The 22,697-nt window shown below is 47.4% G+C and overlaps 1 protein-coding gene across 5 annotated transcripts in view; it reads left to right on the plus strand.

The window, feature by feature from the left end:
* Window positions 1–22,697, plus strand: part of clip2 (CAP-GLY domain containing linker protein 2) — a 166,467-nt gene that overhangs the window by 127,573 nt on the left and 16,197 nt on the right. For 4 of the 5 annotated variants that reach the window (XM_073053695.1, XM_073053694.1, XM_073053698.1 and 1 more), the window contains 5 exons: window positions 73–232; window positions 2,025–2,081; window positions 3,544–3,714; window positions 5,573–5,659; window positions 22,446–22,549. In XM_073053695.1, coding sequence (XP_072909796.1) covers window positions 73–232; window positions 2,025–2,081; window positions 3,544–3,714; window positions 5,573–5,659; window positions 22,446–22,549 — 579 coding nt within the window. The remainder of the gene's footprint in view (window positions 1–72; window positions 233–2,024; window positions 2,082–3,543; window positions 3,715–5,572; window positions 5,660–22,445; window positions 22,550–22,697) is intronic. The other variant, XM_073053696.1, reaches the window with a different exon arrangement.

A 22,697-nucleotide genomic window follows, 5' to 3' on the forward strand; every position in this document is an offset into this window, starting at 1 on the left:
TGTTTTTTTTCCCCACCTATGATGCCCATCTGCTTCTCTTCATTTGAACATTTCAATCATCCGTGAAACCAGGAATCTAAACGAACTCCGCTCGTTGTTACTGGAGACCAACCGTCACTCCTGTGCGGGGGAAAAGGACCTCAGCCGGGAAGTTCACAAAGCTGAGTGGAGACTGAAGGAACAGAAGCTACAGGAAGACATCAAGGTCCTCCGAGAGAAACTATATGTTCTTGTGAGTAAAATGCAGCTTCTTGCATAAACATTTATTTCCAGCTTCGAAGGTCCAGCATCGACCAAGAGCAGTAAATTCAGGGAGTTGTCTTTACTCCAGAGCCAATGTGTTTCTTATGGCAAGAGGGATCGAGGGATATGGAGAGAAAGCAGTCACGTAATAACGAACTTGGGTGATCAGCCATGATCATATTTAAGGGGCTGAAAAGCCTACTGCTCTTTCTTTCTATGTTACTATGTTTTGATATTGGTATCGGTTCATTACTGCTGCATGTACTGAGATACAGTGGAAGAACTTATCTTGCATTCTGTTCGTACAGATCAAATCATTACACAGTGCATTGAAACAGAACAAGGTAAAACAACAACAGAATGCACAATAAAGTGCACCAGCTGCAGGGGAAGTGCAGTGCAGGCAGACAATAAGGTGAAAGATCATAACGAGGTAGATTGTGAGGTCAAGATTATCGTATTTCGAAAATCCGACGCCATCGTGAGCAAAGGTCTCTTGTTAAATATTGTGAGTAAATGCAAGTTATTTTCTTTACTTGCCTGAAAAGCTTTAAGTCAGCAGGGAGTGTGCTGGAAGTCTGGTTGCCCTATTTACAGCTCCTTAGTGAGCTGTCAGAGGCAGGATCATGCTGGAGGGAAAGCGATTCCATTTTCAGTGGTTACCCCCAGTCGGCAGCTATGGTAGTCGTGGCTGATGGTTCACACACACTGCTTTGTTCGTTTGTTATCCGTAAGAAGTTGCATTCCTAAGAAAGACCTGGCAGTGGTGTGCAAAAGTCTTAGTCTGTTTGTATATCTAGAGTAACTGAGACTTTTGCACAAGCATTTGTCAAGGTGGAGCGGAGAGCGCGTTTGTAAATCTGATGGGAGCAAAGGATGTTGGAAACGGTGAGTGTGGAGTGCCCAGGGGTGGGGTGGGTGCAGGTGCAGACACACCCAGCCCTGAGACACCAAGCAAGGTCATTTGATTCCAAACACTTGGTGTACTGATCATTACAGAATGTCTCTCTAGTGCTTCCCTCACCCCTTTTTCCCAACCATGATTCCCCTCTCCCTTCCCCCTTCCCATTCTCAGACCACAACGGAGACCCATATCAGAATCAGATTTATCATCACTCATGTGTCATGAAATTTGTTCTTTTTTTGTGGCAGCAGTACAGTGCAATACATAAAATTACTACAGTACTGTGCAAAAGTCTTAGGCACCCAAGCTATATATATGTGTGTGTCTAAGACAGTTGCAGAACTGTGTACTATCTACAAGACGCACTGCAACAACACACCAAGGTTCCTAAGGCAGCCCCTTCCAGACCCACGACCACTACCATCTAGAAGGACGAGAACTGCAGATAGCTGGGAACACCACCACTTGGAAATCCCCCTCCAAGTCACTCACCATCCTGGCTTGGAGACATACTGCCGTTCCTTCATTGTCACTGGGTCAAAATCATGGAATTCCCTCCCTAACAGCACCGTGGGTGTACCTACAGCTCAGGGACTGCAGCGGTTCAAGAAGGCAGCTCATCACCACCTTCTCAAGGGTGACTAGGGATTAGCGATAAATGCTGGCTTAGCTGGTGATGCCCACATCCCGTAAGTGAATAAAACAATTTTAAAGAGTCTTTTGCACAGTACTGTACGTAGGTATCTTTCAGAATTTGTGATTCCCTCTCAACTACCGTAATTTAGGGCTTGAAAAAAGTTGGCGATGGAAATTATGAACATTTTATAGATGGTGATTTGGAACAAAAGAACTTCTCTTGTATTATATTGTTGTCTAGATCAGCTACGTAACAGAGAGAGACAAAGAGAGACAAAGGACAGCCCAGTTTACCAAGGTATACTTCAGTGATGCAGTAAGATTTGTGATGGAATCCCTGGCTAATGACAGGATTGTGTCAGAGTGCTTTAACTAACTCTGCTGTCCACTTCACAAACCCTACCCCAAGTTTTCTGTATGCATCAGAAATATTCCTCAGGAGTGCAAAATCTGGGCTGTGGCACCTTTTTGTTTTGCTTTTCCTTGGTGCTACATTGGCTGTGCAGTGCTTTGAGCTACCCTGAGGATGAGAAAATTGCCATATAAATTCAGGACTCTTTTGTTCACTCTTTCTGTTGATAGGAATTTTGATTTTTTTAAAATTAAAAAGTGCTGCTTTTATTCTGCTTTTATTTTGCTGGTACGGCTTTTTGTATGGACATTTACAGAGAGCTTTGGAATGCAAACCCTTCCGAGATGTGTACCTGCTGCACAACCTCAGATTTTAGCAAAGCGTGGATCAACAGGAACCATGTTTGGAACTGGTGATCTCCTGGACCCATCAAATCTACAAATCAATAATCTCAAGCACTAATATAAAATTTATTGGCTAAAAAATTAATTTCATTGTGTTGATAGTAGAGAGTGGGGTTGCAATCTGATCGCAAGAGCAGCTTCACTCTCACTGTACATTATGGTAAAGAAATGCTACCGTTTGGACAAACTCACCATCCCTCTCAGTAACAGGAAAAAAGTGAACAAAGTTTAAAAAGAAGAAAAAAAAAAGCAGAAAAGGAGAACTATTCCACAATGCCGGGTTATGATGCCCAGCCACTGAGCGTCATTACTACACGCTGCTGAAATCACTGTATTAAATCGTTCTTTCCATTTGAATTCTATTGTATTAAAGAAAATTCAAGTGACAGGCATTTCTATTTAAAGAGTTGCTCATCACAGATCAGAATCAGGTTTAATATCACTGGCATATGTCATGAAATTTGATGTCTTTGCAGCAGTACATAATAATAGAGAAAAAAAACATTAATTACAGTAAATATACATATATAAAATAGTTAAATTAATAAGTTAATAAGTAGTGCAAAAACAAGTAGAGAGGTAGTGTTCATGGGTTCAATGTCTATTCAGAAATCAGATGGCAGAGAGGAAGAAGCTGTTCCTGAATTGCTGAGTGTGTGCCTTCAGGCTTCTGTACCTCCTTCCTGATGGTAGCAATGAGAAGAGGGCACATCCTGGGTGATGGGGGTCCTTAATGAAGGATGCCGCCTTTTTGAGGCATCACTCCTTGAAGATGTCCTAGATACTATGGAGGCTGGTGCCCATGATGGAGCTGATTGAGTTTACAATTCTGCAGCTTATTTCTATCCTGTACAGTAGCACCAATACCTCCCCCACCTCAGAAAACCATACCAGACGGTGATGCAGCCAGTTAGAATGCTCTCCACGGTAAATCTGTGAGTGTCTTTGGTGACATACCAGATCTCCTGAATCTCCATACACAGTGGTTTTCTCTCTGTTTCTAGGGTACTGAGAAGTACAAACCCGATCAGAAGCGGCGCCCTGTCTCTCTGCAGGACACTGAGGCCGACGCCGAGATCTCCAAACTGCAGCAAAGGCTAGTTAACACCGAAGAGGCCTTGCGGAGCGCCCTGGAGCAGAACCAGCAGATGGAGAAACTAATGCAAGCTATGCAGGCAAGAGCCCAGATCTACCACAAATCCTCTACCCCCTCTTTTAAGCTACTCCTATGACTGATTTTTTTTTGTTGTTATCTGTTCTAATATGTGGCTCGGAGTCAAAACTGGCTTAATATCGCTCTTGTGAAGCACCTTATCGTACTCTAATTAGTTACAGCTGCACTGTGGTTACAGTGCTAAGATAGTCAGGCCCAGATAATTTTCCAGTAGATTCCTTCAGAATTGGAGTCAAGAGGTAATGAGAATGAATAGGATTATTTCATGAAAGCTACACTCCCAGTGTCATCTGCTGGGACTGCATATTGGGAATTCAGGATTTAGATGGCATGATCTTGTTAATGTAGTACCCCTGGAAAAGGGATATGGCAAAGGAAACATAGTTACACTATGTTCATGCATCAGCCACTTTATAGAACTGGTACTGCCCCTCCCCTGGCATTCTGGCAGGTATGAGCAATCAACCGCGAGCTGAAGCCCTTACAAGTCAATGGCAGATTCAGTGCTCAATACTATAAAAGAATACCTTGTATTCAGATTCTCAGAATTTTCAACTAAACATGTTTTTTTCAAGTAATATCCCATTTTTTTTCTCAACATGAAATGATATTCACATGAAATAAATTATTTTAACTCTTTTAAAAAATTATTTGAACAATTATTTATGACTAGGACCGGCTGGTGGTGCAGTGACATCAGCGCCGGACTCCGGAACGAAGGTTCCCGAGTTCGAATCCAGTCGGGCCGTTCCCGGACACGCTTACCATCCATGCCAGATTGAGTGTCGAGCTCGCAATTCGGCCTCGTAGAAAAAAACACTGCACTGTGAGAAGGACGTGGGGGACCACTCACAGGATCTTTCCTCCAAGACAACCACTTGAAAAAATAAGTGGTCACCGAGCCTCTGGCAGAGTATGGCACACACAAAAAAAATTATAACTAAATTGAACATATTTCAACCTTGTCACATTAACATCAACATTAATTACTGCCCGTTACGTTGCTGGCATTTAGGGCTGCAACAAAGTTCCTCCATCACTGGCAGTGTTCAGGGCTTCCTTCATCATGTCAGTAACTTCCTCTTGGTATTCGATACTGTCAGTCATGCAAATCCCAGGTGGAGACTCAGGAATACCATCACACTCAGACATAGAGAGAATTTTCATTGCTGTTTCCGTAACAATTTTCTTTCACCTGTCAGAGTTGTTAGTCCTGAGCTGACCCCTGGACCTGGAGGACCAGTTGACCACTCTTAGTCTGACCTCTCCCCTTTGACCTTCTTGGTATGGGTGACCCTACCTAGAGCCAAAGCATAAAGTCCCTGACTCCAGCCAACATAGCCCTCTGGGTCATTGAGGCACACAAGCCTCCAAACCCCGTGACTAGTTTGTGGTCCTCTTGGAGGAAAATTAACGTTAATGCCTGTAAAATTTATGTGCCAGGGAGGTGAATTTGTAAAGTTGTCTTAGTGTAGAGTAGCATATTTTATACAGCCCATAAAAATATCAACACAATTGTTCGGGATTAATACTGAAGTATCCTATTTTATTATATCATGTCTTATTTCTATCGACCTCTGTTGTCAGCCCTCCCCAACCATTTCTGCCACTAAAATCTGACTTGTTTTCTTTCTTTCTCAGTTCTGAGGAAAGGGTCAGAGACCTGTTTCTCTTTCCACAGATGCTGCCTGACCTGCTGAGTATTTCCAGCATTTTTTACCACAATCCCAGTTATATTTTATATCTCTTAGAATGTCACTTTTAATATTCTGTTTTTGGATAGGCAACAAAGGCGGTAATTCTTCATTTACTCTCTCCTGGCTTTGGCCCATCAGCTTTGTTTTCTTTCTGTTGTTCAGACACTGGATAGTGCCAGTTCTGCCAATGGGGTCCATCAACGAAGTCAACTTGAAGCTATGACCGACAGCAGGTGCTTCAAGCAAGAGGTGAGCACAAATTTCAGCTTTTTAACAAATTAAATAAATACTTCTATGTTTACAAAAAAAATCACATGACCTTGGTGTTAAGAAAGCACCAACTCTTAGCCATGCATGGTCAGACAATAAATGGCATTTTAACCTGTCAGACTCTCTCCTCGTACAGTCAGTGAACCTTAGGGTTCGCAGCTGTCCAGAATGATCAGGTGTTTACTGGGATCTGCGGTTTCTTTCCCCTCACAGGGAGAGAGAGGGGCAACACATTGTTCCAGTAAACTGAGGCAACACCTCGGTTTGTTGCTTGGATTCCCAGCATCTGCAGATTCTCTCTTGTCCAGTAAATGTTGCTCTTACCTCAGATTCCAACATATCCTTGGGCCTTGTACCCTGAGGTGCTGTAATCTTCCAGCATCTGTCAAGATAATGTAGAAGTTCCACTGCCTTGATGTTAAGGTCAGACATAAAGGCTTGCCTTACACCCTCTCTGTAGGTCGCTTTGTGTAGCTGACCATGATAGTTCATATGTGCTCGTGAACCACCAACAAACCTCCCACTACCCCACTAGCTCTTTCAGTGCCCATTGTTTCATTATGTACAAGTTATTGCATTCTGTCATTTTCAGATCAAAAGTAAATGAGTTGCCATTTACCTTCAATAAAATCGATTTTCCATATGTTTGCCCAAGTGTTTAATCTATTATCTATTGTATCTTTCTACCTGCGTTAAAGGCGCATTCCATCCTCCTGGTGTCGAACTTGGATGCGTAGCTTTCCATTCCATCAGCTAAATCGTTAAAATGCATTGAGTTATTTCAGCATTGACACAGATCCTTGCAGGACTTATTCCAATTAATTAACTTCCCTCTTGTCCTCTAGCCACTCAGCCAGTTTCTTAACCAGATCAATAAATTGTCCATTTTATTAGCTTCAACTTTAGCTTGCCACTGACGTTAGTGGAAAAAAAGTTACAGATACTCCCGGTGGGAATACTGTGTGTGGAAACCACTGGGAGCCCTGTGTGTTTCAAGAAATTTAATGAGGAACAACACACACAAAATGCAGGTCAGGCAGCACCTATGGAGATGAATGGACAGTCAATGTTTCGGGCCGAGACCATTCTTCAGGACATTTGAGTTCAAAGTTCAAACTAAAATCTAGTCCATACACGTCACCACATACAGTTCTTTATCCTGTGGGCATACTCAGCAAATCTACAGGACAGTAACTAAACAGGATCAGTGACCAGCAAACTGTGCAAATGCAAATATAAATAATCAGCAATGAATAACAAGATAAAGAGTCCTTAAAGTGAGATCGTTGGTTGTGGGGACACCAGAAGTTGACCGAGTGTAGTTTGTTCAAGAGCCTGACAGTGAGTTCCGGACTTCTCCAGCATTTTGTGTGTGTTGCTTTGGATTCCCAGCATCGGCAGACTTTCTCGTGTTTGTGTGTGGGGAACAGCCAGTAGTGTCTGTTCACAGTTCATTATAAAGGAAGAATATTGCAAAAAACAAAAAAGCTAAACAGCTAATTGTCTTTAAACTAGGGGAGCCAACAGTTCTCACATATACAGAGAGGTGTGAAAGAAGTGCATGGTTGACAACTGTCCTCACCCCTAGAGCGTACCAGCTACCCCATAAAATAACAATATACTGGAGGGACTCAGCAGATCAGGCAACAGCTGTGGAGGGAACTGAGCCGTCAGCTTTTCGGGCTGAGAGCCTTCATTGGGATTTGCATTGATTCCAGGAAACCTGGAGCAACACACACGAAATCCAGCATTTAGAGTGTGTTGCTCAGAGCTTCCAGCATCTGCAGAACCTCTTCTGTCTCAGAATAAGGCGTCCTTTGTCTCAGATAGTTGTCCTCACCTGGACACCCAGGGTGCAATTGGATGGAGTCGTGAGTGGTCCTGAGCCGAATGCACAGTGGCCTTAGACTTTCCTCATTTGTGAACTCAGTCAGCTCACCACTCATTGCCAAACCAACTGAAATGTATTTCGGAGTAATCCTCCTGTGGGTCCTTCCAGAAAAGTAAGGCCCCACCGCCAAGAAATCCTTCTCACGTCAACTTCTGTAGTTTTAGTACAATGTTGGCAACTCTGCTATAAAACAAACAACCTGGATGAGAAAAAAAAGAAAATGCCAGAGTGTTTTAAATAAAGACCTTGAAAAAGTTCCTGATCTCGTTATGTTTAAACTAACACACACAAAGTGCTGGAGGAACTCAGCAGGTCAGGCAGCATCTATGGAAGTGAATAAACTGTCAATGTTTCAGGCCAAGATCCTCCTTCAGGACTGGAAGTGAAGGGGGAAGATGCCAGAATAAAAATGGTGTGGGGAAAGGACTAGCTCGAAGGTGAAAGGTGCAGCCAGCTGGGTGGGAAAGGTCAAGGGCTGGAGAGAAAGGAATTTGATAGGAGAGGAGAGTGGGCCATCGGAGAAAGGGATGGAGGAGGGAACCCAGGGAGAGGTGATAGGTAGGTGAGAATAAGAAGTAAGAAGATAGAGTGGGGTGTAGAAGAAGAGGGAAAGGGGAGGGAAATTTTAAATAAGTAAATATTACCAGAAGGTGAAATCGGTGTTAATGCCATCAGGTTGGAGGCTACCTAGGTAGAATATGAGATATTGATTCTGGATTTCCAGCATTTGCGCATGTCTTCCCCCTTCCCTTCCAATCCTGAAGAAGGCTCGAGATGTCATCTGTTTGTTCGTTTCCATAGATATTGCCTGACCTGCTGAGTTCCTCCATCATTTTGTGTGTGTTGCTGTGCTTCCCTGAGGCATGCAGAGTTATTCGTCTGAAGGGTGGGAAGTTCTTTACAGGCTAAAGGCCACAATAGAGTGTTTCTATAGCAACCTGGTGTTAGGCATGTGAAGGGCCCTGCTGAGGGGAGAATGTCCTATGCGCCTCCCCAGATTGACACAAGCTTCTCCTGGGTTTGTAACCCGAGTTATGGCATTATCCTGAGTCCCTTGCCCCATGCTGAACTCTTTGAAGAGCCCCAGTATCAGCTCCACCTGCTACCCTAGGGGTTGGTAATTGACAGTGCCTTTAGATCTCCTGGATGTTTCTGTCATTCCACCAAGACTAACGGTGGTGACATTTCCCCACCAAATCAGAGGCAACCTGATCAACACCCCACTACTTCATAAATCTTCTTAAAAGTATGCAATTTTGTCCTGTATCCTTAACAAATCATACTCTCTTGTTTTTTGGTAACCAGCTAAAATTATCAAGCTGTTCAGTAGCTCTCTCCTTAGCTATGTATTCTAATAATTTTCTGACAGGTGAAGTTAGGCTAACTACCTTACCATTCTGACCACCCCCTCAATCATCTTAAATATGCATTGTTTTCTGAGCTAAAGGAATGTTCCTTAAAATGCAGACAAACTGTTAAATTTATTTTGTCAGTTTTCATTATGGAAGACACCAGCAGTATGCCAGTGTGATAGATATTCACTTTCCAGGACTCATGAGGCTTATTGCCAACCTCAGCTTTCTACTACAGCAACATAACCTTTCTGAAGAGGCAAGAGTTGTTTCTAACAACAGTTAAACTTCTAATCAATATTCCTTGTTCAGCTTCTAGTTGTAAACAGGAGCCAGCATTAATGAAATTTGCAAGCAATAGTCAGTCTGAACCCTAATAAAAATAACATCATCTAGTAGCAAAACAGTTAAAATGTTAGAAAGCATTGGGGATTGTTAGGAATGTCAAAGAGAATGATAGAAAGACAGAGCAACAGAAAGAAGAACTAGAATTCATTATTCAATCTTTGGTTTCTGTGACGGACAATTCGTTAATCTGAAAATCGTTGGTATGTTCTTTTAATTTGTAAGAATTGTACCCGTTTTTAGAAATCCTTTATAGTTTATAAAGCTTTTGGAGTTCAGAAATCTTTTACAAATCACAAATACTCTGAGAATTTTAAATATGTGTTGAGATCTATTTGTCAAAATTTAAACATGTATTATTAAGCATAAAATAAAGTGTTTAAACTACTTCATTTAAATGGAATTATCTCACCCTTGATAAAGAAGGGAACCCACCTTCAATTAGTGGGTATTGGCAGCTAGACCTTGCAGGAAGAAAATTAGTCTTTAAAGAGGTTGATACAGTATTACTTCCCACTAATGAGGGTATTCATAGTTACCTATATCAGATAGGGCTTAAAATCTCCCTTTAGGGCTTTAGGGCTTTGTGGACAATGAAGCCAATAATCATCACAATGCAAAAGTGTCAAGGGGTAGAAGGGAATGTCGTTGCCATTACTAGGGAGAAGGTGTTTGGGAAACTGAAAGGTCTGAAGGTAGATAAGTCATCTGAACCAGATGGGCTATGCACCAGGGTTCTGAAAGAGTTCGCTGAAGAGATTGTGGAGGCAGAGAGCCATGGGACACTAAACACAGAAGCCGGCCCCCATTTGGCCAATCTGGTCCGTGCTGAACCATTAAACTGCCTAGTCCCATCAACCTGTACCTGGACCATACCCTTCCATACTGCTCCCATCCAATAACCTATACAAATTCCTTTTAAATGTTGAAATTGAACCTGCATTTATTACTTTCACTAGCAGCTTGTTCCACATTCTCACCTCTCTATGAGTGAAGAAGTTCCCCCTCATTTTCCCCTTAAATATTTCACCTTTCACCCTTAACCCCTGATCTCTAGTTGTAGTCTCAGTGGAAAAAGCCTGCTTACACTATCCCTGTCTATGTCCCTCATAATTTTGTATAACTCCATCAAATCTCCCCTCGTTCTCCTACACTTCAGGGAATAAAGTCCTAACCTATTTAGCCTTTCCCTATAACTCAGGTCCTCAAGTCCTGGCAACATCCTTGTAAATTTTCTCCACACTCTTTCAATGTTATTGACATCTTTCCTGTAGGCAGGTGACCAAAACTGCATACGACATGCCAAGTTAGGCCTCACCAACAACTTATAGAACTTCAGTTTGTAGTGATTGTTCAACAAATATTTGTTGAAATTTTTATGAAATATTCTGGAGGATTGGAGAATTGCAAGTGTCACTCTGCTCTTTAAGAAGTGAAGGAGGCAAAAGAATGGAAATTATAGGCCAGTTAGTCTGAGTTCAGTGTAGGGGTCTGGCTTAAGATGTGGGAGTCCATTATTAAAGATAAGGTTTTGGGGTTCTTAGAGGCACATGATAAAATAGGCTGACATCAGCATGGTTTCCTGAAGGGAAAATCTTGCCTGACATAACTGTTTGCATTTTTTGAGGAAATGACAGGTAGGATAGATAAAGGGGAGTCAGTGGATGTTGTTTACTTGGGTTTTCTGAAGGCCTATGACAGGGTGCCACACATGAAGGTGTAAAACAAGATAAAAACCCATGTGTTACAGGAAAGATACTGGCATGGACAGAAGATTGGCTGACTAGCAGGAAGCATCGAGTGGGAATAAAGGGGACCTTTTCTGGTTGGTTGATGGCAACTAGTGGTGTTCCGAGGGGGTCAGTGTTGGGACCATTTTTTTTCACATTACATGTCAATGATTTGGCTGATAAAATTGATCGCTTTGTGCCCAAGCTTGTGGGTGATACAAAGGTAGGTGGAGGGGCGTGGAGCATTGAGGAAGCAGGGAGTCTGCAGGAGTACTCAGAATAGGAAATGGACGAAGAGGTAGCAGATGGATTATAGTCTGAAGAAGTGTAACGGGCATACATTGGTAGAAGAGTAAAGGTGTAGACTATTTTCTAAATGGTGATAAAATTCAAGAAATCAGACGGGCGAAGCGACTTGTGAGTCCTTGTGCAGGATTCCTTAAAGGCTGACTTGCAGATTGAGTCTGCAGTGAGGAAGGCAAATGCAGTGTTAGCATTTCCAGAGGACTCGAATATAAAAGCAAGGATGTAATACTGAGGCTTTATAAGGAATTGGTCAGACGGTACTTGAAGTACCGTGAACAGTTTTGGGCCGCTCATCTAAGGAAGGATATACTGGCATTGGAGCGAGTCCAGAGAAGATTCATGAGAATAATGCCGGGAATGAAAGGGTTACCATATGACAGCTCTGGGCCTGTGCTTGCTGGAGATTAGAGGAAAGGGAGGCCTAGACAGTGTGGATGTGGAGAGGATGTTTTCTATAGTGGGGAGTCTAGGACCAGAGGATACACCCTCAGAATAGAAGAATAGAAATTACAGTAAAGTTCAGGAGGAATCTCCTTAGCCAGAGATGTTGCATCTGTGGAATTCATTGCCACAGACAGCTGTTGAGGCTAGTTCACTGGGTATATTTAAAATGGCGGTTGCTATATTCTTGATTAGTAAGGGTGTCAAAAGCTACAGGGAGAAGGCAAAAGGATGGGATTGAGAGGGATAATAAATCAGCCATGATGGAATGGCGGAGAAGATTCGATGGGCCGAGTAATCTTATTCTGCTCTGATGGCTTGTGCTCATATGGAAACTTTTGAAGATTACAGTCTACAGCATTCTCGTCTCTTTCCGGGAATGGAAAGCCTATGATTAATTACTGTTTTCATCATTACTTCAATTTTATGTTTGTGAATCAGATGCTGCACTACTTTCCTCAAGATCTCCCACGTGTTCTCCTTAACAAGTATGTAATCAATAATTGGAGATACGCATCTCTTATTCTCAAGGAGGCTGAGCACAGCGTGTGACTGCAGGGGCACAGATTGATATAACCATACGATCATTAGGCACAGATGCATAACATTTTAATTTGCCTCTACAAAAGTCAAATTTCAATTCTTCCTTATTTCATTAAATATCAGAGGCTGCATTTCCAAACAAGGCGACTCGTGTTGCACCCTGCTGTGTTCACAACCTTCCACCAGATGTCACTGTCACTGGAAACTACACAGCCTTGAGCAAAGACTCAGAGCTGAACCAGAATCGGGATTAATATCACTGGCACGCAGACATCCCACCCTGCAAAAACTCATTTCAGGGAGGTCGCACCACCACCCCCGCCCCCCGCAACCCCATATTCCCCCCCCCCCCCCAGGTCGACTTCCAAGGACATTTGATTATGAAGTCTCAACTTCATAGCAGTCTGTGTCAATGAATTTGTTAATTTTGCAGGACATCAGATTCATAAAATTCACAATTATATTATATTATCATGGAGTCTTTTTTTATTCTATACAACTTTAAGCAAGTCTACAGGGAGTTTGGCCTCATCACGTTGGACATCAATAGAGTAGCTCCTTAGCAGCTAGCCAGCGAGTTTAAATAACATTAGCTATGCTAATGAACAAATGACACCTGTTAAACTCACCTCAACATGTCTTTTACATTTTAACCCACCATGGGCAATAGAAAAGTCACTGTTGCAAACAGTGCAGTGAGCAACACTGTCATTATTTTTGACCCCTATTAGGCAGGGGTACACTTCAGTGTAGTCTGGGGTGAAGAACGTTTTATATTTTATTTTTTTGGAACACTCTGCCGTGGCGCTGCAGGACACTAAACTGAACTGATGGACAATGAGAGAGAGAGAGGGGGTCGACTGTAAAGCCCGCCCACAGAGAAAACTGATAGGTCAATTTAGCACAAAGAGAAACCAATCAGGATGCTCTCTCTGTCACTCTCTCGCTACATCTGTCACTCGCTCTCTCTGTCCCTCTCTCTCACTCGCTCTCTCCCTCTCGCTCGCTCACTCGCTCTTAAAAAAATCAATTTCTGGGATATTGTATATAATTTGCGGGTGTCAGGGAGCTGCTATCAATATGCAGGAGACTCCCGGAATTTCTGGGAGAGATTAGATGTCCGGGCATGCGCCCTGAACTTTGTTGTTTTGGGGCAGTTTTTTGTTATTCATAACAATTTTTGTTATTATGTAAATAACAAAAAAACCTAAATTACAAAAAGTAGTATATATTAAAACATTAAATTAAGTAGGTAGTGCAAAAAGACTGCAAAAAATAGTGAGGTAGTGTTCATGGGTTCATTGTTCATTCACAAATCTACTGATGGAGGGGCAGAAGCTGTTCCTGAAATGTTGAGTGTGTGTCTTCAGGCTCCTTTACCTCCTCCTTGATGGTAGCAATGGGAAGACGGTCTCGGTGATGGGTGTCCTTAATGATGGATGCCGCCTTTTTGATGCATTGTCTTTTGAAGATTCAAAGATTGAAAGAACATTTATTATCAAAGTATGTATAAATGATACAGCCTTGAGATTTGTCTACTTACAGGCAGCCACTAAGCAAGAAACCTGAAAGAATCCAAATAAAAAAGAAAGACCAACACCCAATACGCAGAGAAAGAGAGAAATCACAAATCATGGAAGCCATAGAAGCAAACAACAGCATTCCGAACCAAATTGAGTCCATAGACCCCAAATCCCCAGAGCAGCCGGAGTAGGCCCAAAGCTTTGGTCTCAGTTTATCATATAGTGGAGCAAATTGTCGCAAAGCTCGCAGACACAACAGGACAGCAGGAGCAGTCTCACAGCTCAGCAGCATGGAGAGAGTGAATGAAATCGGCCCAGCACCCTGACTTTCCAGTTTATCTGGGCCACCATTTAAATTGTCAAACACCGGGTTGTACCTCAAATTAGGACCCAGGCCTCTCTGCAGCAAAACGCTCTAGGCCTAGATCTCGCCATCCAGCAATACACTTTGGGCCTAAACCTCGCCACCCAGTGATGTGCTCCAGGCCTAGTCCTCACCGCTTAGCGATATGCTCCAGGCCTAGACCTCACTGCCCAGTGATATGCTCCAGGCCTAGATCTCACTGCCCAGTGATATGCTCCAGGCCTAGACCTCACTGCCCAGCAATATGCTCCAGGCCTAGACCTCACTGCCCAGTGATATGCTCCAGGCCTAGACCTCACTGCCCAGCGAATTGCTCTGGGCCTAGACCTTGCCATCCAGCCCCTTCTTGACCTCTCTAAATCGGCTTGGTGCTTAGAGTGCCAGTTTAGGTGGACGGACATCAAAACTCCTCTGCCTCAACTTCTTTCCAAGTCACTCATTCCAACTCCATCTCTGACAGTAACACCATCTCCAAAACCATCTTGAACAGGTTACACTCAGACTTGGCAACGCACCAGCATGGTTCATCCCTGAGTCAGCTTCGCCTCTGCTCACCTCTTTATTGTTTGTGGTGATAGTTTACCACTATTTACCTCATAAAAAGTGTTATTAATGATGCCCTGGATGCTGGGGAGGCTAGTCCCCATGATGGAGCTGGCTGAGTTTCCAACTTTCAGTTTTTACCCATCCAGTGCAGTGGCCCCTCCACACCAGACAATAATGCAACCAGTTACATTGCTCTCCATGGTCCATCTGTAGAAACTTGTGTGAGTTTTTGGTGACTTCCACAGGTACAAAGAGCCTCTGTAACTCCCTCTGCAATTGGATCCTCGACTTCCTAACCAGAAGACCACAATCTGTGCGGATTACTGATAACATCTCCTCCTCGCTGACGATTAACACTGGTGCACCTCAGGGGTGTGTGCTCAGCCCACTGCTCTACTCTCTATATACCCATGACTGTGTGGCTAGGCATAGTTCAAATACCATCTGTAAATTTGCTGATGATACAACCATTGGTAGAATCTCAGATGGAGATGAGAGAGTGTAAAGGAGTGAGATATGCCAGCTAGTGGAGTGGTGCCGCAGCAACAACCTGACATTCAATGTAAGTAAGGCGAAAGAGCTGATTGTGGATTTCCAGAAGTGTAAGACGAAGGAACGCATACCAATCCTCATAGAGGGATCAGAAGTGGAGAGAGTGAGCAGCTTCAAGTTCCTGGGTGTCAAGATCTCTGAGGATCTACCCTGGCCCCGAGATATCGATACAGCTATAAAGAAGGCAAGACAGAGGCTATACTTCATTAGGAGTTTGAAGAAATTTGCTATGTCAACAAATACACTCAAAAACTTCTATAGATGTACCGTGGGGAGCATTCTGACAGACTGAATCACTGTCTGGTACGGAGGGGCTACTGCACAGGACAGAAAGAAGCTGCAGAAGGTTGTAAATCTAGTCAGCTCAATCTTGGGCACTAGCCTACAAAGTACCCAGGACATCTTTGAGGAGCAGTGTCTCAGAAAGGCAGTGCCCATTATTAAGGACCTCCAGCACCCAGGGCATGCTCTTTTCTCACTGTTAAAGCCTGAAGGCACACACTCAGTGATTCAGCAACAGCTTCTTCCCCTCTGTCATCCGAATCCTAAATGGACATTGAACCCGTGAACGCTACCTCACATTCTTAATATATAGTATTTCTGTTTTTTGCACAATTTTTAATCCATTCAATATATGTATAGTATACTGTAATTGATTTAGTTATTTATTATTCTTTTATTTTGTCTTTTTTTTCTAGATTATGTATTGCTTTGTACTGCTGCTGCCAACAAATTTCACGTCGCATGCCAGTGATGATAAACCTGATTCTGATTCTGACAGACCTAGTCTCAACCCCTAAAGAAATATCATCACTGTTGCACTTTTCTAATTGCATCAGTGTGTTGCAGAAAAGATGTCTGCATCATTTTCTTACCTTCTGGGATTTTCTCCATAAATCTGTGTTGTGACCATGAAATCTGTGAGGTTACCCTTTACCTAATTTGCACAGGTTACAATTATCACCCCTCTGAAATGTCCTCAAGCTTCAGGAATTAAAGCATCATTTCTTGGACTTTTTTTGCAAGCAACACAGGGAGACAAAAGTCACAACAATTTTCTTTATTTCCCCTTCTTTAGTTGAATAGCTCATTTAAAAATTGGCAACAGCATTAAGACTATTTGTGCAGCACATTGATAACAGCTCATAGAACCCAAGCTGAGAATCTGAAAGTCTGTTGTATTGGCTCAGGCTCACCTGAAAACCCGACTCCCTCTCCCTCTCCACTGCCTGTCCTCTCCCTCTGCCCCTCCACTCCCTCTCCCCTCTCACTCTTCCACTCACTCTCCCCCCTCTCCTCTCCCCCTCACCCCTCTCCACGCCTTCTCCCCCTCCACCCCCTCTCCCCACCACTCCCTCTCCCCTCCCTGTCCACTCCCTCTCCCCTCTCACTCTCCCCCTCTCCCCTCTCCCCCTCACCCCTCTCCACTCCCTCTCCCCCCACCCCCTCTCCCCTCCACTCCCTCTCCCTCTCCACTCCCTGTCCACTCCCTCTCCCCTCCACTCCCTCTCACTCTCCCCCTCTCCCTCTCCCCCTCACTCTCTCCTCTCCTCTCCTCTCCCTCTCCCCTCCACTCCCTCTCACTCTCCCCCTCACCCTCTCCCCTCACCCCTCACCACTCCTTCTCCCCCTCCAACCCCTCTCCCCTCCACTCCCTCTGCCCCTCCACTCCCTCTCCCCTCTCACTCTCCCACTCACTCTCCCCCTCTCCCCTCCACCCCCTCTCCCCTCCACTTCCTCTCACTCTCCACTCCCTCTCCCCTCTCCTCCCCCTCACTCTCTCCCTCTCCCCTCCACTCCCTCTCACTCTCTCCTCTCCCTCTCCCCTCTCCCCTCACCCCTCTCCACTCCTTCTCCCCCTCCACTCCCTCTCCCTCTCCACTCCCTGTCCTCTCCCTCTGCCCCTCCACTCCCTCTCCCCTCTCACTCTCCCCCTCTCCCCTCTCCCCCTCACCCCCTCTCCACTCCCTCTCCCCCCCACCCCCTCTCCTCTCCACTCCCTCTCCACTCCCTGTCCACTCCCTCTCCCCTCTCACTCTCCCCCTCTCACTCTCCCCTCACCCCTCTCCACTCCTTCTCCCCCTCCACCCCCCTCTCCCCTCCACTCCCTCTCCCTCTCCACTGCCTGTCCTCTCCCTCTGCCCCTCACCCCTCTCCACTCCCTCTCCCCCCACCCCCTCTCCCCTCCACTCCCTCTCCCTCTCCACTGCCTGTCCTCTCCCTCTGCCCCTCCACTCCCTCTCCCCTCCCACTCTCCCCCTCTCTCCTCTCCCCCTCACCCTTCTCCACTCCCTCTCCACTGCCTGTCCTCTCCCTCTGCCCCTCCACTCCCTCTCCCCCTCACTCTCCCCCTCTCCCCTCTCCCCCTCACCCCTCTCCACTCCCTCTCCCCACCCCCTCTCCCCTCCACTCCCTCTCCCTCTCCACTGCCTGTCCTCTCCCTCTGCCCCTCCACTCCCTCTCCCCTCCCACTCTCCCCCTCTCTCCTCTCCCCACCCCCTCTCCCCTCCACTCCCTCTCCCTCTCCACTGCCTGTCCTCTCCCTCTGCCCCTCCACTCCCTCTCCCCTCTCACTCTCCCCTCTCCCCCTCACCCCTCTCCACTCCCTCTCCCCCCCACCCCCTCTCCCCTCCACCCTCTCACTCTCCCCTCACCCCTCTCCACTCCTTCTCCCCCTCCACCCCCTCTCCTCTCCACTGCCTGTCCTCTCCCTCTGCCCCTCCGCTCCCTCTCCCCTCCCACTCTCCCCCTCTCTCCTCTCCCCTCTCCCCCTCACCCCTCTCCACTCCCTCTCACTCTCCCCTCACCCCTCTCCACTCCTTCTCCCCCACCCCCTCTCCCCTCCACTCCCTCTCCCTCTCCACTGCCTGTCCTCTCCCTCTGCCCCTCCACTCCCTCTCCCCTCTCACTCTCCCCTCTCCCCCTCACCCCTCTCCACTCCCTCTCCCCTCCACTCCCTCTCACTCTCCCCTCACCCCTCTCCACTCCTTCTCCCCCTCCACCCCCTCTCCTCTCCACTGCCTGTCCTCTCCCTCTGCCCCTCCACTCCCTCTCCCCTCTCACTCTCCCCCTCCCCCCTCTCCCCTCTCCCCCTCACCCCTCTCCACTCCCTCTCCCCCCACCCCCTCTCCCCTCCACTCCCTCTCACTCTCCACTCCCTCTCCCCTCTCCTCCCCCTCACTCTCTCCTCTCCTCTTTCTCTCCCCTCCACTCCCTCTCCCCTCTCCACTCCCTCACTCTCTCCTCTCCTCTCCCTCTCCCCTCCACCCCTTCTCCCCTCCACTCCCTCTCACTCTCCCCTCTCCCTCTCCCCTCACCCCTCTCCACTCCTTCTCCCCCTCTCCCCTCCACTCCCTCTCACTCTCCACTCCCTCTCCCCTCTCCACTCCCTCACTCTCTCCTCTCCTCTCCCTCTCCCCTCCACCCCCTCTCCCCTCCACTCCCTCTCACTCTCCCCCTCTCCCTCTCCCCCTCTCCCTCTCCCCTCTCCCCTCACCCCTCTCCACTCCTCCCCCTCCACCCCCTCTCCCCTCCACCCTCTCCCTCTCCACTCCCTGTCCACTCCCTCTCCCCTCTCACTCTCCCCTCTCCCCTCTCCCCTCTCCCCCTCACCCCTCTCCACTCCCTCTCCCCTCCACTCCCTCTCACTCTCCCCTCACCCCTCTCCACTCCTTCTCCCCCTCCACCCCCTCCTCTCCACTGCCTGTCCTCTCCCTCTGCCCCTCCACTCCCTCTCCCCTCTCACTCTCCCCCTCCCCCCTCTCCCCTCTCCCCCTCACCCCTCTCCACTCCCTCTCACCCCACCCCCTCTCCCCTCCACTCCCTCTCACTCTCCACTCCCTCTCCCCTCTCCTCCCCCTCACTCTCTCCTCTCCTCTTTCTCTCCCCTCCACTCCCTCTCCCCTCTCCACTCCCTCACTCTCTCCTCTCCTCTCCCTCTCCCCTCCACCCCTTCTCCCCTCCACTCCCTCTCACTCTCCCCTCTCCCTCTCCCCTCACCCCTCTCCACTCCTTCTCCCCCTCTCCCCTCCACTCCCTCTCACTCTCCACTCCCTCTCCCCTCTCCACTCCCTCACTCTCTCCTCTCCTCTCCCTCTCCCCTCCACCCCCTCTCCCCTCCACTCCCTCTCACTCTCCCCCTCTCCCTCTCCCCTCTCCCCCTCACCCCTCTCCACTCCCTCTCCCCTCCACTCCCTCTCCCCTCTCCACTCCCTCACTCTCTCCTCTCCTCTCCCTCTCCCCTCCACCCCCTCTCCCCTCCACTCCCTCTCACTCTCCCCTCTCCCTCTCCCCCTCTCCCTCTCCCCTCTCCCCCTCACCCCTCTCCACTCCCTCTCCCCTCCACTCCCTCTCCCCTCTCCACTCCCTCACTCTCTCCTCTCCACTCCCTCTCCCCCACCCCCTCTCCCCTCCACTCCCTCTCACTCTCCACTCCCTCTCCCCTCTCCTCCCCCTCACTCTCTCCTCTCCTCTTTCTCTCCCCTCCACTCCCTCTCCCCTCTCCACTCCCTCACTCTCTCCTCTCCTCTCCCTCTCCCCTCCACCCCTTCTCCCCTCCACTCCTTCTCCCCCTCTCCCCTCCACTCCCTCTCACTCTCCACTCCCTCTCCCCTCTCCACTCCCTCACTCTCTCCTCTCCTCTCCCTCTCCCCTCCACCCCCTCTCACTCTCCCCTCTCCCTCTCCCCTCACCCCTCTCCACTCCTTCTCCCCCTCTCCCCTCCACTCCCTCTCACTCTCCACTCCCTCTCCCCTCTCCACTCCCTCACTCTCTCCTCTCCACTCCCTCTCCCCCCACCCCCTCTCCCCTCCACTCCCTCTCACTCTCCACTCCCTCTCCCCTCTCCTCCCCCTCACTCTCTCCTCTCCTCTTTCTCTCCCCTCCACTCCCTCTCACTCTCCCCTCTCCCTCTCCCCTCACCCCTCTCCACTCCTTCTCTCCCTCTCCCCTCCACTCCCTCTCACTCTCCACTCCCTCTCCCCTCTCCACTCCCTCACTCTCTCCTCTCCTCTCCCTCTCCCCTCCACCCCCTCTCCCCTCCACTCCCTCTCACTCTCCACTCCCTCTCCCCTCTCCTCCCCCTCACTCTCTCCTCTCTCTCCCTCTCCCCTCCACTCCCTCTCACTCTCCCCCTCTCCCTCTCCCCCTCTCCCTCTCCCCTCTCCCCTCACCCCTCTCCACTCCTCCCCCTCCACCCCCTCTCCCCTCCACCCTCTCCCTCTCCACTCCCTGTCCACTCCCTCTCCCCTCTCCTCCCCCTCACTCTCTCCTCTCCTCTCCCTCTCCCCTCCACTCCCTCTACCCTCTCCATTCCCTCTCACTCTCCTCCTATTCTCTCTCCCTATGCAGTCCCTGTCACTCTCCCCCACTCCCTCTCCCTCTCCAGTCCCTCTCACTCTTCCCCTACTCCCTCTCACTCTCCATTCCCTCTCACTCTTTCCCTACTCCCTCTCACTCTCTGGTCCCTCTCACTCTCCCCCACTCCTTCTCACTCTCCCTCTCCACTCCCTCTCACTCTTCCCCCACTCCCTCTACCCCCTTTGGTCCCTCTCACTCTCTCACACTCCCACTCACTCTATCCCTTCAACTCCATCTTGCAGTAGCCTCCTCTCACCCTCACTCCAACCCTCTTCCTCCCCATCTCTCAGATTCAAAGCCTCACTCCTTCTGTCTTTGTCCTATCTTTCTTTACCCTCTCCCATCCCTATTTGTGTCTCCCCCCCACACACCCATTTTTCCTCCTCCCCTGATTCCACCCTTCTCCACCCTCTCAGTCTCTCCCTGTCTTCTCAAAGGCACTTTTGTCTTCAACCACCCTGAATTATTAAAGTCCATTGTTGATTTTCATTGTGATTAAAGCTGTAAATGTCTCACAATTATATTTATAATCATCCAATTAATTGATGACTGCTCAAATTATAATATAATGTAATAAAATACTGATAGTTGTGTTCCAGAATGTTGTAATTATAAATTTAACCATGAATGGTCTGTCTGATGCAGTTTATTTTGTCGTGGATTTCAGTTAAAGTTCTGTATGTTTTTTCTCATCAATTTGTGTTATTGTGTTTCAAAATTCATTTTTTGAATTACTCCTGTATTTCTGAAGGCTTGCCAGGGAAAGTAGTGGGAGCAAATACAATTGCAACATTTAGGGGGCATAGACAGGCACATTAAAGGGGTATATAGACAGGTACATTTAGGGGTATATAGACAGGTACATTTAAGGGGTAATTAGAAGGCACATTTAAGGGGTATATCGACAGGTACATTGAGAGGGTATTTAGAAGGCACATTTAAGGGGTATATAGACAGGCACATTTAGTCAGGCAGGAGATGGAGAGAAGGGATTAGTTGGATTAACAGCATGGTTGACGCTGACATTATGGACCAAAGGGCCCGCGTCTGTGCCATGTTGTTCCATGTCCTGTGTGTGGCAGCATTTCTGAGGGCCTTGAGAATTGTTGTTTATAAGTTGGGTCAAAAAGGGTGAAGTTTCCTGAATAACTTAAATAAGTCCTGGTGAATGGTTAGTGTAAATAGGTACAGCATGGATATGATACTCTGAAGGGACTTTCACTGTTACTGACCCAAACCAGACTTATTAGCACTGAATGGTGTCATGACACTTGTCATTTTGCAGCAACATAAAATTTATTTCAAGTTACAAAAATAGGTCATTAATATAAAAGATGAATAACAAGGTAGAGTTCATCAGCCATTCAGAAATCTGATGGCGGAGGGAAAGGAGATGTTCTTAAAATATTAGGTATGCGTCTTCGGGCCCAATGGTAATAATGTGAAGAAGGCGTGCTTTAATGATGGATGTCGCCACAACCTTCATTTGCTGGAGGTTAACCGGCGTTTTTCCTCTTGCATTCAACCTCTCCTCAGTACATGCTCTCCCAGACCTTCTCCGCATCTTCCCTGCGCCATCTCAACGCCTTGAAAGAATCAATTCTTAATTTTTCCCAGTTCTAAGCAGGTCGTTAACCTGAAACATCAACTCCACTTCTCCCTCCATAGATGCTGTCTGATCCATTGAGCATATCTGTTTTCATGTGTTTTCCTCTATCCACGCTATTTTTCTTTTTGTATCTGCGGTTTCGTGCTTTTGCATGACTTTCAAAGCCCAGTGACTGTACCTCCCAATTTTCTGTCTTTTTCCCTAGGAGTACTCCAGGGCACGCTCACCCCAGCGCCAACACGACTCCAGCCGAGCAAAACAGCTACTGGTGACAGAGAACAGAAGGATAGAGAAGCTCTTCAAGGAAATGTGCGAACCTCTGGTGCTCAGACCCTTTCCGGTAGTTACGGCAGCAAAGCAGGAGCTGGTCAGAGGCAGGGCAGAGCGCCTTGTCCCGCGGGCTGTGGACACAGCTCTGGCCGGACTGCCTCATCTCACTGTGCTGCCAACCTCTGCC

Source organism: Hemitrygon akajei, chromosome 8 (genome assembly GCF_048418815.1).
Source record: "Hemitrygon akajei chromosome 8, sHemAka1.3, whole genome shotgun sequence".
NCBI lineage: Eukaryota > Metazoa > Chordata > Chondrichthyes > Myliobatiformes > Dasyatidae > Hemitrygon > Hemitrygon akajei.